This window comes from Pyxicephalus adspersus, chromosome 7, assembly GCF_032062135.1.
Source record: "Pyxicephalus adspersus chromosome 7, UCB_Pads_2.0, whole genome shotgun sequence".
NCBI lineage: Eukaryota > Metazoa > Chordata > Amphibia > Anura > Pyxicephalidae > Pyxicephalus > Pyxicephalus adspersus.
The window spans coordinates 31,242,377-31,262,336 of record NC_092864.1 but is presented as its reverse complement, the minus strand read 5'-3'; the positions used below and the strand labels follow the sequence as shown (position 1 = coordinate 31,262,336).

Here is a 19,960-nt window from a genome sequence, read left to right as displayed (position 1 = left end):
CAAGCCAAATGAAAGGTTTCAGCACAGAAATAAAGGAGTGATAAACAAGATCAATTGAACCTCAGGTTGCGGTCAATCCCTGCTGGGCTAGTTGATTTGACCAGACTAGCAGGTTTGACCTGTTGCAATTAAAGTGTAATTCAAGTGTTACTATAGAAAAAGCGACTGTATAACAGATACAAAGCAAAATTTATTTTTTTTTGGTACACAGTAAATGTTATTGACAAACAACATGAAAAGCTTTAACTTTTTTTTCTAAATGTTTTATTTTTCTTATTATGGTTATGAAAAATGCAAAATAAAGGCATGCATTATGTTTAAATTCAGCAGATAAATAAAAGTGTTAGGGCTTGTTGACACACACATGCCACAGCAGGGGTGTCAAACTCTGGCCTGGGGGGGCCAAATCTGGCCCTCAAGGTCCTTTTTTTTTTGCTCCCCCCAAAGAATCCTGAAAATGAACTACATCTGGCCCGTCCGCGTTACCACCTCACATCATCATTTTCAATACATAGACATTATTCCTGTACACCCATCATGTGACACAAAGTCTAGGCAATGATCACATGGTGCCTGACTACCAGGGACATTGTGTTTGTCTAACTCCATTAGAAACTTTGTATTATTTAGTGTCAGACAAACTTGTGATGTGAGAGGTTGAACAACACACAGCCTGCATAGATAGATAGATAGATAGAAATTAGTATTTTTAACCCTAAAGTGTGTGTAGAGGGGTTTGTTTTTGTTAGTTATGGATGAGGTAGTAAACTTCCTCAATTTTTTCAATAAATATCAAGTTTGGCCCCCCACTTGGTCTATGTTTTTAATTTTGGCCCTCTTTGTATTTGAGTTTGACACCCCTGTGCTACAGGCAAGGCTAAATTCACACTGGCAGTGAGGTTGTTGTGCTACAGTTTCCTTGCGCCAGGGAACTGCTCCAGTCAGCAACTACAAGTCAGCAGCTCCATAGAGAATGAATAGTAGTGGCAGTAAGTGGTACTATCTATCAGCTATCCAATGGGCAGATGCTGGTTCTTTAAAAACCAGCGCTGTGGTGTGATTGACCAGCCAGGGGAGCAATGTAGGATTGCTTGATACCAATGGAGGCCACTCTGCATCTCCCCTTCAGTCTTCTGAGCTCCATCCTCATCCAAGTCTGGACTGTCAGTGAACTTATAACTGACACACGCTGCACGCTCACTGCCTTGCAGACCAGGCCTTTACTATGCACCTCGCTTAACGACCAATCACTTAAAGATTAGGTTGTTGGAACGGAACCTGGCTGTTAAGTGTGGGGCATGCAGCAGGTTGCAATGATTGAGCTGCTTTAGGGCCCATTCACACTTATGTGAACTGCAGGAACATTGAAGCTGTAGAGCACTGTGTATTGCACAAGGCAGTCATTTACCTGAATGTAATGCCTCTGTACCATAGTGCACAAAAAACACTGCATTTTCCGACAACACAAGAACTGAGGTTAGGTTGGTGTGCTAAAAAAAATGGCACCACATTGCATAATTGTTTATGCAATTGTGCATTGGATTAACGCATGCATTCCTGAACTTCATCAATGCGAATGGGCCCTGAACAAAACACCTTAACATGCCAAAACACACCCAAGTAAAAAGAATGAGCCTTTAAAAAGTCAGCAAAAATATATAACAATGAGAAAGCAGTCAGTCCGGGGCTAATAATGGTTTAAAAATGCAATGAAGTTTTGTTGTTGTTGCAGGTAAACTTTGATCAGATTGCAGATTTGTACAAGTGGATTGCAACATTGTGACTGCACAGCAAAGTGTTATAAGGTTACCCAGGATGAGCAGTCATAACAAGCTGTTTCAGAGATCATTATCAAGTAAATGCTCATCTTCTAAGTGCAGACTTTGATCCCAACTGTCAGCCAGGTTCAGCAGAAATGCACTTGAAGGGGGAGGGGAGCTGCATCCTATATAGCTGGCGTTCAGGCCAGGCATATACCAATCATTGAGTGTATTGGCCATGCCCACAGCTGATTTTATTTGTGCCAGTTTTGTATTTTTGCTTCTTGGTAATGAATAATAAATCTGCCAATACTAAAAATCTGTGTCATGTGACCATCCGTGATTATAGGATACACAATTGTTACATTGATGTATGTGTGTTTTATGTAGTGTGTATGAGCTAACAGATTTTTATTATCATATATATTATTATTTTTTAACCCCTTTTTAACCTTTAAATTTTAGCCAAGTTGCCCTAATGAGCCCCTTTCTCCCCTTCTTCCGTTATCCGTCTAATTTTCCTAATAATTGATATGCTTTCTCTTTTTCATTCATTGCACAGTTAGTTGATTGGCTGGAGCTGCCCTTTTTAACAATGGTGTTCAACTCTGATCCCTGTCTTGCAGGACATATATAAGAAGAAATATGGGCCCATATGGAAATCCACCATTGGATTGTATAGTACTGTCTATATAGCAGATGTGGATCTCCTGGAGACGTTGCTGAGGCAGGAGGGGAAATATCCAATGAGGGTAGACATGCAGCTCTGGAAAGTTCACCGACACCTCAGGAACCTGGCCTACGGCCCTCTAACTGAGTGCGTTCACACTATAAATGGTTATGCTGGCTCCTTGCCATCTGTAGAGTCCTAACTGTACAATATTAAAAAAAACACATTGTTTAAATAATACTGACACAGCAAAATGAATTGCAGGAGTGACTTATTTTCCCTCACTTTTCCAGCTACCTACAGCTCTGTGTGACATTTCAATTAGAGAGAGGCAGTCATAGATCGGTTCCTTCCCTTTTAAATATTCATGGTGCTGTACGGATCTGGTCCTGCATCGATGCTCACCAGGTCCCAATCCCCCATTCAACTCTGCATCCTTCACCTATATTAAGGCCCAGCTCTGCCTCGGGAGGCAAGTTGCATCCTCCCAGCACATGGCTGCCCCCAGGTCTTTATTGTGCAATGGATAACATCATGGGATGACTGTCAGGAGACCAGAAGCCCATGAAGCAGGACAGGGGACACAATGAAAGTCAGACAGGTGTCAATCTGCCAAACAATCAAGTCATTTTGGGAGGCACTTACACAGGGCTAGGGGGCAACCATTGGGCTGGTGACTGACTGCACTGCGTAATGGAAGAAGGAAGAGAGTGAGTTGCATGCTATTACCCTTCATGGGCAGACCACAAGTCCACTGTAGAGGGAGTTTTCAGTAGTAAATAGTAATTAAAATGTTACCTCAATTGTTGCATTACCATAAACTATGGAAATTCCTGTATCCATCTCCGCAGGCAAGGTCACCGCTGGCACGCGCTGCGCACGGTGCTCAACAAGAGAATGCTGAAGCCTGCGGAGGCGGTTCTGTACACCGGAGCCATCAATGAGGTGGTGACTGACTTCCTGAGCTCTCTGGATGTTATAAGAGAAGAGACTCCCTCTGGGGTCATGGTGAACGACATCGCAAACGTTTTTTATCGATTCGCCTTTGAAGGTGAGGTGGCTGTAGGTATAAAATGTCATGCTGATGGAGACATCAATATATCAGTAGGTGAGGCCACCCACTTCAAGCCACCAAAATAACTGCCCCCATGCTGCACAAAGCAACCTTGTTTCAGTATTCACCCCGGAATTTTTTTTAAGCCGGGTGAGAAGAAGCTTTAGGTGTGTGGCAACCTGTGTATTGTGACCCAACTCGTCAGTAACTACCCAAAAACAGCTAGGTGGTTACTAAACAGTGCCAGGTGGTGCGCCCGGCTAAAAGAGGTTAGGGGGAACACTGTTGTTTGCTCTTTTTATTAAACCCTATATCACTCTCTTTTTTCCATTCTCCTCCAGGAATTTCATATATCTTATTTGAGACCCGAATTGGCTGTCTGGCGAAGAAAATTCCCCCAGAGTCACAAAAATTTATTGACTCTATTGGAGCTATGTTGAAATACTCAGTATTTGTGTCCATTCTTCCAACCTGGACCCAAAAATGGCTGCCCTTCTTTAGATTGTACCTCGAGAACTGGGACAACATTTTTGATTTTGGTAAGTTTAGATATAGTAATATATATGTTATTTATTTTTTGTTTTTATTATGTTGTATATACAGGCAGCATGGTGGCTCAGGGTTAGCACTCTGGCTGTTGCAGCTCTAGGTCCTAGGTTCGAGTCCCAGCCAGGACACTATCTGCATGGAGTTTGCAGGTTCTCCCCGTGTCTGTGTGGGTTTTCTCCAGGTACTCCGGTTTCCTCCTTCATCCCAAAAACATGCAGTTAGGTTAATTGGCTTCCCCTAAATTGATCTTAGACTACATTAATGATATATGACTAAAGTAGGGACATTAGATTTTGAGGGACAGTTAGTGGCATGACTATAGACTTTGTACAGCGCTGCATAATATGATGGCTATATAAATACCGTGTAATAATAATAATATATTACTTTGACTAGGGGTCCTTGTTCAGACAATTAATGATATAGGATGACAACACTCTCTCCCATTCTCTAAGTCTTGCTTTCTGTTTCTCCTTCTCAATCTCCAGTGTTTTCCGTCTTTTCTCTCTTTCGCATTCCTTTCACTTTCTTTTCTTTCTTTCTGTCTCTCTCTCTTTTCTAACATTATACAGAACTGTTCTGTACATATGATCAGTGCACACTTACACAGAGATCCAGTTTAGTCTTGTGGCTCAGTAGCGGCATCTTTTGATTAAATCTATAGGAAACAAGATGATTGAACAAAAGATGGAGAAGATACAAGCACGCATAGAACGTGGAGAGGAGGTGCAGGGGGAGTATCTCACCTATCTGCTGTCCAGTGGAAAACTGACCAATAAGGAGGTGAACGGCAGTGTGGCCGAGCTGCTATTGGCTGGAGTGGACACGGTATTTACATTCTATAATGTGCAGATTTTATTTATTAAAATGCTGCATGGTGGCTTGACCTTTACTGTTGTCCATTTCTTAATGCACTTCTTAATAATGCACTCAGACAGTACAGACTTCAGGTGGTTTATACAGTAATCAGCAGTGGTTTATCACCCATAATAAGTAGTTGCCTAATACACAGTCACAAGAAGAAAACATTTTAAATCAATGTTTATTGAATATGATCATGAATACATAAAAAGCAATGCTGTAAAAAGATTTCAGCAATAGTTCAAAATATGTATTCATCAAAAGTGCACTGCTGTTTCTATTTTCACAAAGCCTAAATTGATAGAGATTAGGAATTCTTTGCCTCTGTATTTGCCTCAACTACAAAATAATAAAAATGTAATCTGAGCAGCCAGTTTATTACTTGCATTCTGTGTCCTCAGACATCCAACACCCTCTCCTGGGCTCTATACCACCTGGCCAGGGACCCAGAGACCCAGCAATCTCTTTATCAGGAGGTGAGCAGTAATTTCCCGAATGATGGTATACCCTCCGCTGAAGACATCGCCAAGATGCCACTGCTGAAAGCTGTGATTAAGGAAACACTCCGGTATGTTTCATTCTTATCCATTTTCTATTTGTTCTGGTGTCAATCCAAAAAGCCTACATCTCGTTTTTTTACTGGCTGGTTTCCTACATCCCCACTTCTCATATGTTTCCACCAATGGTTTTTTACTTTCTTGCACTGTAGATCAGTGTTTCTTAACCAGGGTTCCTCCAGAGGTTGCTGGGGGTTCCTTGAGCAATGAGGGGCTTGTGACTGTCAGATCAGTTTAAGTGACCCCAATGATCTTTTTGGCTATCTGTAATGGTGACATTCTTCCAACTGGCCAGCAATGTAAGAAGAATTCTTCCCACTGACCAACACACTAATATACTGTGAGCTGTGGGTATAGTAATTATAGAAGGGGTTCCCTGAGATATGAAAATTACTTTAATGATTCCCCCATGTTATAAAAGGTCTGCTGGGGAGTGTCTGTCCTCACTTTGTATTTGTAGGAGTGCTCTCTACTCAGGTTCTACTCATTTTTTTATTTATTAGTGTAATTGTAGCAGCTGGGTCACAGAAAAAAAGCCGTAGTATCATAAAAAAGTCTCATTAGCTGGCAGACAATGGGTCTTTGATTTATCAAAGCTCTCTAAGGCTGGACAGGATATACTATCATGGGAGAACCGGGAGGATCCAGCAAACCTGGAATGGATTTCTTAAAAATATTTGCCATTAGTTGACAAATGTTTCTGGACCAATTCATTTTTGGTTTGCTGGATCACCCAGGTTTTCCCCTGATAGCCTGTCCTATCCAGTCTTGGAGATCTTTGATAAATCAGGCTCAATATGTAAAGTCAGGCACTTGACAAGACAGCAGCTGTTAGATGTGGGATGACCTCTGACTTTTAAATTGGAAATAGATTCCCTTATGTACAGATATAGTATTTTGGCACTCCTACCTACGTCAGTATGCCCTCTTCTGTGTTGTCCTCCACTCCTTCCTATGGGTCACACATCATTACTTACAATGTGATTCCTGTTTTATCCTCCTGACACCCAGTTCCTGCCAGCATTTACTGCTTATTGTTTATAGCAAGTAACAAAAAAATTCTAGCAACATGGAGGAGGTGGGGGTGGAGTATTGTTGGCATAAGAAATTTTGGCAAAAGAGTCTTAGGGCTCTATCTATAAATTATTTCCCCAGTCCATTCCCCTGAAATGTGCTGACAGATGATCATATCTCTCTAAAGGTCTAGATGTTCTATGTCTCCTGGGTTGCATGATGCCCTTCTGAAGACAGACAGGCGTATAAAATATGGGGTATAATGACACTGCATGCTGAGGGGGGGGGGCACCTTGGCAGTCCGAACTTTATCCAGTGGTCCTCATTGCCAGATGCATTCTTGGCTGCCAAAGGGTTAAAGACGGAACGTCAACAGCCAATTAACAAGCATTGACATGAAGAGGTCAGAAAAAGCAGCTCCTAAAGATTTCTCATTACAATTTTTCTTTTATAAGGGGAAAAGATAAAGCTTTTAAGTGTTTTCAATATTGATAATTTAATAAAAAAAGGTTCAGATTCCTGCATAAGCTTGGTAATGACTGGTTGTCTCTATCTGCTCCCTGCAAAATGAGCCTCATAATGTCAGTCAGTCGAGTTGTGTTAAGTTCATAACTTCATATTCATAGCATTGGCAGCAAACCCTGGCATGAAGCTGCACCCATAAATAAAACATTAACTGAAAAAATATTCAGGCAACCATTGCTTACTTCTCCTTCTGCAAATACCAGCTGCCTGGCTGTCAGTAGAGGCCCTAAATAATAATTTCTACTGTTATCTGGAGGTAACAAGTGTTCCCTTTACTTGTCCTTCAGGCAGACAAGAAATGAGGAAAATTCTGCAACACCAAAAGAAATAAAAGTCTTTCCCCTGTATAGTTCCTGTATAGAGTTCCCTGAATGCAGAAAAAAATTGATCTTCTTGCAGCATCTGGAAACAAAGTCAGGATGGGGAGATACAAAGTAACATTGATATTTTGGAATCTTTTCATTAAAGAACATGTTTGCTTGTCTCCATAGGCGTAGATTGGAACCATTTGTCCCTGCTTATGGATGCATTTTTAAGCATTTGCAAGAAGTTTCTTCAAGTGATTTTAGATAAAAAAGTGAAATTGAAAAAATGCAAAGCATTGCAAGGCTTTTGTAGTTTTTGTTTGTAGCAGTTGTTGCTGCCTATGACCACTCCCAGGCACCTAGCAACTGTCAGTAAGCACCTGGGAAAGGTAAGTGCTGCAGTTTCTTTGTTTTTTACTATTAATGTAAACCTTCCCCATAACTGCAGATCAAAGGGATGAGCAAGGCTTGTTCGCTGAAAACCCATAAACCTGAATGTCAACTCATGCAACTCAATGCATTCATCAACACGTGAACACATCATGATGTATGTCAGTGTGCATTGATGTGGATCATGGCATGCAGTGCTATTTAGTACAGAGTAAGTTGAAAACACACAACAATGCAGGTTGGCCTGTTTTCTGATGCATGTCTATAGATTTCAATGTAAAATGCATTGCTCGGATCTAAAGTGCTCACAACTGTGTGCAAATTGTCTAAAAAATTACTTTTTCTCAACATGGGGCAATATAATCTACAAATTGTGGTTTGAAATATCATCTCTCATCTGGACTACTGTAACATCCTCCTCTCTTGTATTCCACTAACCTGACTCTCTCCTCTACAATCTATTATGAATGCTGCAGCCAGACTCATCTATCCCTTGCACCACTCCTCCTCTGCTGCCTCTCTTTGTAATTCTCTTCATTGGCTTCCATTTCACCTTGGAATCAAATTCAAGCCCCTGTACTTTGCCTTCAAATTCCTCCACAGCTCTTGAGCTACTTACATTTCTGCCCTGATAGAAAAATACTCCCCTAGCCGCTCTCTTTGCTCCTCCAATGACTAATAATGTCTTCCTCACTCATAACCTCATCACATCCAGGGCTCTAAGACTTTTCTAGAGCTGCCCCAACTCTCTGGAATGATCTTCCTCTTACTTATTCAGCTTGCTCCTACTTTCCGCTCATTTAACCCCCCTAGCGGTAATCCTGAGTATGAATCGCTAAAAAGATTTTAAAAACCAGCTTACCTTGTTCCGTTGTGGTCCCCCGGCATCCTGCTGGTCCCCACAGGTCCTGGGGACACGTCTTCTACCTCTGATCTTCAGCCGGCAAATGCAGAGACATTCTCTGGGGTTCCCCAGTGACTTCGGTGCATGCGTCGGTGCTGACGGGAGGAGCGGCAGAGAAACTTAAGTAATTTTGTATTGGATTCAATACAAAATAGCTGTATTGAGTCCAATACAAAGAAATCTTTATATATATAAAAATATATAAATATATATATATATATATACTACTGTAAAGTTGTATTACATGTATCACTATTTTTTTATTTTAACAGATTTTTGTGTTTTTTAATTTAAAGTTTATTCATAAATTTAATAAATAAATTAACAAATTTAGGCCTACAATGTAAAATAGATTTCCATGCAAAAGAATGTAATGCATTTACGTGGAAATACGAACAGAATTAGAACGTTAGGGGGGTTTAGGGTTAACTCTTTTTGCTATTAAACCCATCTTTTCAAATTCCCCTACCTGTATTCTTCTGTATTCTTCTTTTTTTTGACAGCTATCACTGCATATGTTTACATTTGCAGCTTACATATATATCTCAGCAAAGGCTTTACAAGTATAACGGTAGCCGATATTTTTATTTGGATCTAAGAAAAGGAAAAGCATCTGTAAGCTTTTTTTATTTTTGTCATCATTGAAAAGAACTTGCTTCATTTTCTGCCCAGGCAACAGGAAAGGAAGTATGGGAAAGTGTAATTTCCCCTGTGACCACTATCTTGGAAAAAGAAGCAAAACAATTCTGCTAGAAGTTCTTCCCTTGCAAACCCAAAATGCTGGACTTTGAGTTTCCTAGTATGGTTGTGTATTACATTGACTTAAATTCACTTTATTTTCTTTAGGCTGTATCCAGTGATACCAACTAATTCTAGAGTGGCTGTGGAGAAGGACATAACCCTTGGCGGGTACTGGTTTCCCAAAGATGTAAGTGGATTGTGGCTGTGTGGTGCCGTCTATAGCGTTTAAATACAAAAGTGCTCCATAACAAGAAATATTACCAACCTAGCAGTATAAAGAGAATTTTTTAAGGCTTTCGCTTCACATTTAGTTTGCATTTTTAGGTTTACACATGAGCTGTTATTTTTTTATTACAGAATATTTGTTTTACAAACAAATATTGTAGTATTAGATACAAATTGTAATACCTGCCTTCAATAAAATGTATGTAAACCTTCTGACAGTATGGACAAGTCTCCAATTAATGGACCATAGCAATCAAAATTGCTACCTTCCAGGTCCACCTTCCTTCAAGCAATCCAGGTCCTTCGATTAGAATTGCTTGGGGCTGTGGTAGGTACCAAAAGCCATAGTATGTCATGCTGCTGTGATGGTATTCAGTGCAGAACCCACTGTCAATCAGTAGAGAAGCACTGTCCACAGCCTTAACAATCATTAGAGATGGTGCCGTTGCTTTTCCATTAATAGCAAGGATGTACTGATAATTGGCAAAATGACCCTACAATAACATTTTACATACTATACAAAAAAGAACGGCAACTTATTGTATCTTACAGGGACACTGCTTTAAAAAAATAGGGTTTACTGACATTCTAAGGCTGGTCTTGTCTCATTGAAAGCTTAGGAAGACCCCTCCATTAAGGGTTTTTGTAGTTCAGTACTACCTATTTTCTATCTGAACCTCAGAAGTCGAACAGGGTCTTGCATGCCAGACTTCATATAACATAGGTCTGCAAAATCATTTATAGTGTTGACAATCCCAACCAAAAACTCCACTCTGTACTAAATCCTACCAAAGCCATGAAGAAGAGTCTGCAGACCCCTGAAACTTAATTTATGCATCTGTTTATGACTGCAATTAGGACATACCATTTCAGTTTGAAAAAAAGTATTATAAATAAGCAGTTAAAAAAAATGTACATTTTTGCCCATTTGTTTGCCTATATTAAACCTCTTATTCAGATCACTTGTTGTATTATCTTTTTCTTATAGACTCTGTTTGGTTTACACCACTATCATATTTCCCGAGATGAGAACAACTTTCCAGATCCCAACAATTTCCTCCCACAGCGCTGGCTGCGAGATAACAAAGTGAAGAATAACCCCTTCAGCTCCATTCCATTTGGGTATGGTGTCCGCGCTTGTCTTGGCCGCAGGATCGCAGAACTGGAAATGCATCTGGCTTTGTCACGGGTAAAAATTATTAATAATTATTATTTCAAAGGGTCTTTCAGGAGGGTAAAGGAAGAGAGAGGAAGGAGCAGAGCCCTCCAGCAGTGCACATTATTTCAGGGGGGAGAGTTAGGTAGAAGGAGCAGAGTCCTCCAACACTGAAGAGCATTTCAGAAAATGAGAGGTACAGGAAAGAGCAGAGTCCTCCAATGCAGATAACTTTAGGACAGGGGAGAGTTTGATAAAGAACAGAGTCCTCTAGCAGAGGAAGGAGCAGGATCCCCAGCCAAGAAGAGTATTTTAGTAGTGGAGAGGTAGATGGATGAAGAACAAGTCTTCCAGCAAGGCAAAGTATTTCAGGAGAGGAGAATTAGAAACCTCCAGAAGTGCATTTATTTTAGAATAGAAGAGTTTAAAAATGAGCACAAGCTGAGTCCACCAGCAGTGCAGAGGTTTTTAGGAAAGGAGAATTAGAGAGAAGAAGGTTAAGAGTCATCCAGCAGTGCAGATTATTTTTGGAAAAGAGAGTTTGGTATGGACAGGAGCAGAGTCCTCCAGCAATGTATAGTATTTCAGGAGGAGAGTTTGATTTGGACAGCAGAGTCCTCCCGCCATGTGGAGTATTGTACAAATGGAGGGTTAGTGCGAAGAGTTGGTTGAGAAAGGCACTCCAGGGTCCAGAGTCCTCCAGGTGCGCAGAGTATTCCAGAAGAGGAGAGAAAAAAAGGGAGAAGATATTTAGAGGAAGGAGCAGAGTCCTCCACCAAACCAGAATATTCCAGGAGCCCTCCAGTAGTGCAGATTTTTTTTTAGGAGAGAAGTGTTCAAGAGGAAACAAAGTCTGTCAGCATTGCAGAGTATTTCAGGGGAAGAGAGTTTAGTAGAAGAGGAAGCATAATCTTCCAATGCAGATTATTTTAGGACAGGAGAGATAGATGAAGTCAGGGGTGCAGTCCAGGAGCGCAGAATATTTCAGAAGAGATTCGGAGGAAGGAACAGAGTCTGCCAGCAGTACAGAGTATTCCAGGGGAGGGGAATAAGATTTAAACAGGAGCAGAGTCCTCCAGCAGAGCAATGTTTTATGGAGATGAGAGTTGGATAAAGAAGCAGAGTTCTCCAGCAGTACAAAGTATTGCAGAAGAGAGAGATTAGATTGAGGCAGGCGCAGAGTCCTCCAGGAGTGCAGAATATTTAAGAAGAAGAGGTTTTGAGGAAGGAGCAGAGTCCTACAGTAGTATGAGTATTCCAGTAAAGAGAAATTAGATTGTTGCAGAGAGATTTTCAGACTTTTGCACCTTTTGTTTAAGGCTAAGTTAATGGAAGAAAACCATAACCTACATTTGTTCTCCTTCCCTGTTTCACAGATAATTAACAAGTATGAGATCAGACCTGATCCCCAGGGTGTGGAGGTTCCTGCTATGGCTAGGATTGTTCTGACCCCAAGCCGACCAATTAACCTCCAGTTTCTTACCAGAACTTCCACTAAGTCAGTCTGAACATCAGTAAGATCCATCAGAAATATGTATTTTGTGGAAAATTGCAGCACGATGTCCAGTAGCTGGCATGATTCTTCAAACCTGAAGGAACTTAAAGAAAGCACCAGAAATACCTGAAATCTACACCACAAACCTCTGAACCAAGATACTTAAAATGGGTTTCCAGTGTACCTGAAAATCTCCAACTACTTGTGATCCTGCCAGGCTTTTACAGTGTCCCGCAGTCCTCTAGCTGTACTGTGACCCAGAGCTGTACTTGTAGCTCCCCTGCAGGTGCAATTAGGTATTGCAGCACAGAAAAGCGAGGGCTATACCCAATCTAAAATGCAATAGCTCCTGTGATAAAGAGAAAAAAGACCAAAAGGAACCCAATAACAAAGTTATTGTTAGGGATTACTGTTTATTGAATGAAGCTGTTTTGCAGCTATTTTAAATTATTTTACCAAATAACTATTTTAAACTAGATGCACTAGCATTTAAGATAGGTAGCATGATAAAACACAACTTGTCAAAATCTTTGACAACTTTTTATATATATATATATATATAATAAATTCAATTAGTAAAAAGGTTAGTATCCTGCGTCTTCAATGGGGATAGTTTCCTTTACTTCCTGTGCTGATCACCACATAAAAAGTGAAAGGAAATCTCCCCACTGAAGATACAGAAAGAAAAACAGATAAATTATTTTAACCCACTACAGTCTATTAACAAATAGATTTTAATGTATATATTGAACTTCAAATGATATAGAACATCCTGGCTGGGTCCAGTACTGTAGCCACATTCATTCCCATGGATAGTCTGTGCTCTGCTGTAATACTGGAGGCTGCCAGAAATATGGCACATGTGCATTTGAAATAAAAATTGGTAACACGGGGTATTTTCTTTGGAAAGGAAAAGGCTTGGGGTTTACTTTAAAATCTTGACTTTGCTGTTGAACAAGTCAATGTGTTATATGATCAATTAATGAAGCTCTCTTGCTGCAGTTCAGAGAACGGCAGTGTTGTGTACAGGGTTAGAAGTCTATATCAACCTATACAACCTATCGGATGTTATTTCAGTGGAAGGCTTAGTCTACCCAATTATTTTATTATACAGTTCTCTTCTTACTGAAGAAGACTGACGGAGACTTTAATCTAAGCACTAACTGTAATTGACACTACCTCAGACTAGGTACTGTAAAATCTTACTTGTAGCCAATGAACGTAACAAATATTTTACCTCATTTTCTAAACTCTGCAATAAAAAATTTTCATTGCATAGACGTCAAGTCTTAAAATTTCATTGCATACAACTTGTTAAACTGTAACAGATATACAGGAACTGCTGGCCTTGTTGAAGGTTTCTTGTTTGGACTACTGTAACATACTCCTCCCTGGTATTCCATTATCCTAGCTCTCTACTCTACAATCTAACATGAATGCTGCAGCCAGACTCATCCATCCTTCCCACTACCCCTCTTCTGCTGCCTCTCTTTGTAGTTCTCTTCATTGGCTTCCATTTCACCTAGCCGCTCTCTTTGTTTCTCCAATGACCTACTAATGACTTCTTCACTCACGTGCACGGCTCCAAGACTTTTCTAGAGCTGCCCCCTTTCTCTGGAATGGTCTTCCTCATCCTATTCGGCTTGTTCCTACTTCCTGCACGTTTAAAAGATCACTCAAAACCCATCTTTTCTAACTCACCTACCCATATTCTTCTGTCTCTTAAATGCTAACTACTCATCCACCATTCAATATCCCCCTATATGTGCCACCATTCAATATCCCCCTATATAATATCTCCTATTATGTGCATATTCCCTCACCGCTTAGATTGTAAGCTCTTCTGGGCAGTCCTCTCTTCCTTTTGTGTCACTGTCTGTATCTCTCTGTCACTTGCAACCCCTATTTAATGTAAAGTGCTGTGTAATATGTTGGCACTATAAATACTTTTTATTACTAATAATATTATTATTAATAATAATAATAATAATAATAATAATAATAATAAAGGTCCCATAGGGAGTCACTCACCCGAGTCAGACCAATGGATTTCATCATGTTTATTAATGGAAACTAGTCCATGCTTTTTTGGGGTACTAGGAGATCCCCTTTTTCGGGGCTGGTGAAAACTAAACTCAGATGATGCTGGAATTAGCAAAGGTTTAAGTAAGGCTCAGCACCAATGCTTGCCAGATTCCAGTCTTTCGAACCAATGCCACACTTTTCACCTATTGCAAGCCCCCACTCAGTCTTGGGAGGCTAGTTGTGCCGTCCCTATTGCAAGTCCAAAATACAGAGCCAGAGGGGAATGAATACACAGGTAATCAGTCTACCAGACGAGATATCAAAGGGAAATTACAAAAGCAATCATCCAATAAATAAACACAACAGCAGCAGATCAGCCCAGCATAATACTACAACAGGCACTGATGACCGCAAGCAGAAAGGCTTTAAGGTGCAAGTAGCCAATGGTAGAGCAGGATGAGATTAGAAACTAATCTGCTCAAAAATTCCCTTCAGTTGTGCACAGCCTCAGAGTATGTGCTGGGGATGCTGAGAAGATACATCTCAGGCTGCATGGCTAAAGGGAAGCAGGAGATTCTGCTATATCCTTGTTCTCCTTGCTGTTGTAAGTGACATCACTGGACAGAATAAACAGAGTGTGATACTGCGATGGTGCACAGAAAAGTGTCTCCTAACAGTTTAAAGAATATGAGTAGCTATGAGAATACTGGCTTCAACAGCTGATTCAAGCAGCCATTTCTACCAGTGTAATAAACCCTGACCTAGTGGGTCCTTTAGAACCTCCTAACATTATGTATGGATCACCCATCTTCACTGATGTAAGTGTATTCTCTTCAGCCTTGGAGAGCTTTAATAAATCCGGCCCACAGTGTCAGATGATATCAAGTGCAAAAGCAGTCTACATCTTGTTAAAAAGAAACAGGTTTTATTTACAACAATTCTTTCTTATAAATAAAACCTCATTATGAGGTAGGAAAATAGAATATTTTGCAACAAAATGGTTTTTTGTTTTAACTAAACAAGATGATCTGCGGACTGATCAATGGTTGTATCATTGTGAACATAATCCGACAGATCTACTTTAAATACCATTATGTAGCTATGGAGCTTATGTTGTCTATAGCAGCCTTTGGATCATTCTTGTGCAGCATAAAGTGACCCTGGATTTGGGCTGCGCTGATTTTGTCTGAGACTGACAGAGCTGAATTGGCAAATTCCTCTGCGGTGCTTTGAGTCTGGTCTGGGTAGAAGCGCAGAAACATTTGTGTCAGCTGCCAGTGGGTGCAATGTCCTACATACTGCTTTACATCTACACGACCTGGGCGGATCAGTGCTGGGTCCAACCTAAAATGACAAGAAAAGAATTTGATAAATGAAGGAAGATTACTGGCAGAGGTTTAATTCTAAGAGGAGGACAAGTTGGCTATAAAGCAAGCTCCTAGGATCAAGAAGATTCCTGAGACAACATAAAACGGTTTGGTGAGAAATCAAAGTAGTTACAGAAATTACAACCTGTTACACATTTGAAAGGCTTACAGTCAGCTACAACCAGTGTTTTTGAAGCCTTTAACCACCCTGGAGGTCCATCTTTCCGGACGTTACTTAGATCACAAGCAAGAACTGAACTTTAACTGCAGGTAAATAGAAAGAGACCAGCCCCGCATGTTGCATGTGGTCTCCCTTATATTTTCCTTATTGCTTACTTGGCATGCCTTGTTTCACAGTTTTTTTTTTGTTTGGAGTTTGTCATAAAGACAGAGGCAGGGCTTTGCATTGACACATCACAGCCTCCAGCAAGGAGGACAGTGAGCAGCACAATAATGACATCAATAAATCTTCCTTTGTATCACCTGAGACTAATAGTCTGAGGAAGCAGAGTCTTAGATCTTAAACTCCATATATATATATTTATCTATTGGGGTTTTGCCTTTTAGATACATGGACGTTAACTCCTATATTTCAGGAGAAATGCCAGGCAAAAAATGTAATTTCTAAATGTCTCCATAACAAAAAAACTGCACTATCTGAGTTCAGTTCAACTTTAAAATAAAATGCTACCAGGCTTTATTAAGCTTTAGAACTAATAGAAGTCTGTTGAAAGCCTATTAGCAGCTTCTATAAAGAGGCAATCCGAGCTCCAATAAGGACGTATCATTAAAGATGAACTTTAGACAAACCTGACTCTGCCTCTGCTGCTCCTCTCTCCTGTGGAGGCCTGCACTTCACACATATCCCTAGACATAGCAACAGAGTAGGGGGTGGTGTGTGTCCCATTCTCTCACCTAACTGCACATACAGAGTCCTTCCTACCCCTCCCTCTCTCATTTTCACCTCTTTTGAAGTGCACTCTGTCCGTCTCTTCAGCCCCTTGCCCCTCATTGCTGCTGTTATCCACCGCCCCTCCGGCCCGGTATCACAATTTTTGGATAACTTTGCCTCTAGGCTCCCACACATTTTTTCCCATGACCTGCCCACCTTGGTGACTTTAATGTTGCTGTCCCCATTTAGACTCACACAGAACATCAATGGCCCCACATACATTGCCAGACACACTTTAGACCTGGTATTTTCCAAACTCTGCAACCTCACCCACCTTGTCAATTCACCATTTCCCCTTTCTGATCAGAACCTTATCACTTTCAACCTATCAAACTCCTGCCCCCCCCCCCTTTGCCACATCCCAGACCTATGGAATGGCAGAGAGATATCTGCAACCTTGACCACAACCTGTTCTCTAAATGCCTTGCGTTCCTAACCCCCACTCTCTCCAAAATCACCTCCCCAGATGAAGCTGCCACCCAGTTAAACCACTCTCTTTTCTTGACTCTGGGTAAAGTTGCTCCTGCCACCTTCCACTACCCCCGTCCTGCCGACCCCCGACCATGGCACAACAATAACAGCAAACATCTACAAAAGACTGTTCGTGCAGCTGAGCACAAGAGGAGGAAATCTGGCCTCAGGGCTGACTTAATAGACTACAAAGCTTTAGCACTGAACCCACTGTAACCATGCAAAATTATTTCTCCGCTGTCATTTCCTCTCAAGCTTCCAACCCACACAACCTCTTCTGAACAATTGACACCCTCCTAAACCCCACACCTGCTCCCCCCACAACAACCTTCACTGCCCAAGACATTGCCACCTACTTTAGAGATAAAATTGACAAAATCAGATATGATGTCTCTGCTCACCGGGCCACTCCAACCATACCCACCCCTTCCACCTGTAAACCATCACTGGCTTCCCTCAGCCCTGTTACTGTGGATGAAGTCTCTTTCTTCTCTCATCATCTCCATCTACTACCTGTCTGCTTGACCCAATTCCCTCTGATCTACTCCTGCCCATTCCTCCTCCCTGGCCCCTGTCCTAACCAAAATTTTTAACCTCTCCCTTTCTACTGGTATTTACCCCTCTGCTTTAAAACATGCCATAATTCTCCCTATCATGAAGAAACCCTCACTGGACCCCTCCCTACCCTGTAACTACCATCCTATCTCCCTTCTCCCATATGTCTCCAAACTTCTTGAACGCCTTTGTCTACAAAATACTCACCGACCAAGACTTACCTGAGCACCAACTCTCTCCTTGACCTCCTCCAGTCTGGTTTTAGAGCTTCCCATTCCACTGAAACAGCCCTAACTAAAGTGGCCAATGACCTCATCAGAGTTAAGTCTCAAGGCAACTTTTCCCTGCTCCTTGATCTTTCCTCTGCTTTTGACACTGTTGATCACTCCCTTCTAATCAAAATCATGCGCTCCATTGGTATCAGTGACACTGCTCTCTCTTGGTTTGCTTCCTATCTGTCTGACCGCTCCTTTCAAGTTTCTTTCAATGGTAATTCCTCCTCTCCCACTCTCCTCCCTGATGGTGTTCCCCAAGGGCCAGTCCTTGGACCGGTTCTCTTTTCTCTGTACACCTCCTCTCCCGGTAGTCTCATATCCTCCTTTGGCTTACAGTACCATCTGCATGCTGATGACACTCAAATCTATCTGTCCAACCCTGACTTGTCTCCCTCAGTCCTGGATAAGGTCTCATGCTGCCTGTCAGCCATATCATCATGGATGTCTGACCGATTCCTGAAACTCAACCTGGATAAAATGGAAAATTATCATCCCCCCTCAAATTCCAAATCTCCCTCTGACATATTTCTAACTGTTAATAACACTGTTATTCGTCCTTCCCCTTAGGCATGTTGTCTTGGCATCACCTTTCATTCTGCCCTCTCTTTTACCCCCCATATTCAGAACATTTCCAGGTCCTGTCACTTTCATCTTTGCAACATCTCCAAAATCCTCCCCTAGCTGTCCCCTGACACCACCAAACTCCTTGTACGCACTCTTATCATCTCTCGTCTGGACTACTGTAACCTCCTCCTCTCTGGTATTCCACTAACCTGACTCTCTCCTCTACAATCTATCATGAATGCTGCAGCCAGACTCATCCATCCTTCCCACCGCTCCTCTTCCGCTGCATCTATTTGTAGTTCTCTCCATTGGCTTCCATTTCACCTTGGGATTCCAGCTCAAGCTCCTGTGCTTTGCCTTCAAATCCCTCCACAGTTCTTGTCCCACTTACATTTCAGACCTGGTAAAAAAAATACTCCCCCAGCCGCTGTCTCCGCTCCTCCGATGATCTACAACTAACTTCCTCACTCATTTGAAAAAGCACTCAAAAACCATTTTTTCAAACTTGCCTACCCATCTTCTTCTGTCTTTTGAAACCATAACTACTTCCCACCACTACATATCTCCCCTCCTATTGTGTATAAATTCCCCCACCTACTAGATTGTAAGCTTTTCGGGGCAGGGTCCTCCCCTCCTGTGTCACTGTCTGTATTTGTCTGTCATTTGCAACCACTATTTAATATACAGCACTGCATATTATGTTGGCGCAATATAAATCCTGTTTATTAATAACACTAATAATAATATTAATAATACTAATAATAATAACCATATATATAAAGCCTTTAGTGTGCAGTAAATTTAGAGTATGCCATTTCAGTCCAGGAGAGGAGCATGTACAACTGTGGAAGGCTCCAACTTTAAGATTTTACACTGTAAAAAAAAAAGAAAAAAAAAAAGAATCTACCCTACCTGTCGATGTGATTTGTGGTCATGAAAACAATTCGAGCTTCAGTAGAGGCCACTCCATCCAGAGCATTTAGCAGACCACTAAAAGTCAGACGTCCCATGCCCTGATATGCTGTTGGATCTGTAGATGGAAAATCAAACTTAAGAGTACTGAAAATTAAAGACCTATTACCTACCAGCTCTTTATCCAAACATTTATTTAATTTTTTTTTGTTCACATAGGGCTCTACTTTTAGAATAGGGAATCTGACATTCCTTCAAACATTCTCTGGTGAGAATAATTTACTGCCATTGAAACACATAGACCTAGAGGGTATGTCAGATTTCCTGTTTATAAACAGAGCCCATAGTTTCTTCTAGTGATATTATCATGATTTGATTTTGTAGTCAATTTAGAGAAAAAATTGTAACAAAAATAAACAAGTCTTAGTTTAAAAGTTATTGCCACTGTATACATTTTATTCCCTGTGCCCCGTTTAACCACCTGGGCGTTACACTGATGTCTAGATTTCTGTACCAAAAGCGGTACACTGTTTTTTCATGAAATTTTTGTTTTTAAATTGTAGACCTGTAACTTACAGAAATATGTCCGAACAGGGTCTAGTAGATATCATGAATATAAAAAATGTTTGAAAC

The 19,960-nt window shown here is 41.0% G+C and overlaps 2 protein-coding genes across 2 annotated transcripts in view; one reads left to right on the top strand and one right to left on the bottom strand.

The window, feature by feature from the left end:
* Positions 1 to 2,386: 2,386 nt before the first annotated feature.
* On the top strand, positions 2,387 to 13,486 carry LOC140335415 (sterol 26-hydroxylase, mitochondrial-like; the record flags this gene model as incomplete). The annotated part of the gene is given in 8 exon segments (XM_072418007.1): positions 2,387 to 2,577; positions 3,282 to 3,481; positions 3,826 to 4,023; positions 4,698 to 4,861; positions 5,296 to 5,462; positions 9,436 to 9,517; positions 10,544 to 10,744; positions 12,088 to 13,486. Coding segments are annotated over 8 exon segments (1,215 nt in total). The 3' UTR covers positions 12,220 to 13,486.
* A 1,648-nt stretch (positions 13,487 to 15,134) lies between these two features.
* The window catches only part of BCS1L (BCS1 homolog, ubiquinol-cytochrome c reductase complex chaperone), a 12,638-nt gene continuing 7,812 nt past the window's right edge, over positions 15,135 to 19,960 (bottom strand). The window contains exons 8-9 of the mRNA XM_072418006.1: positions 19,328 to 19,445; positions 15,135 to 15,575 (exon numbers count right to left, since the gene is read on the bottom strand). Of these exons, the coding sequence (XP_072274107.1) occupies positions 15,323 to 15,575; positions 19,328 to 19,445 (371 nt within the window). The 3' untranslated portion in view covers positions 15,135 to 15,322. The remainder of the gene's footprint in view (positions 15,576 to 19,327; positions 19,446 to 19,960) is intronic.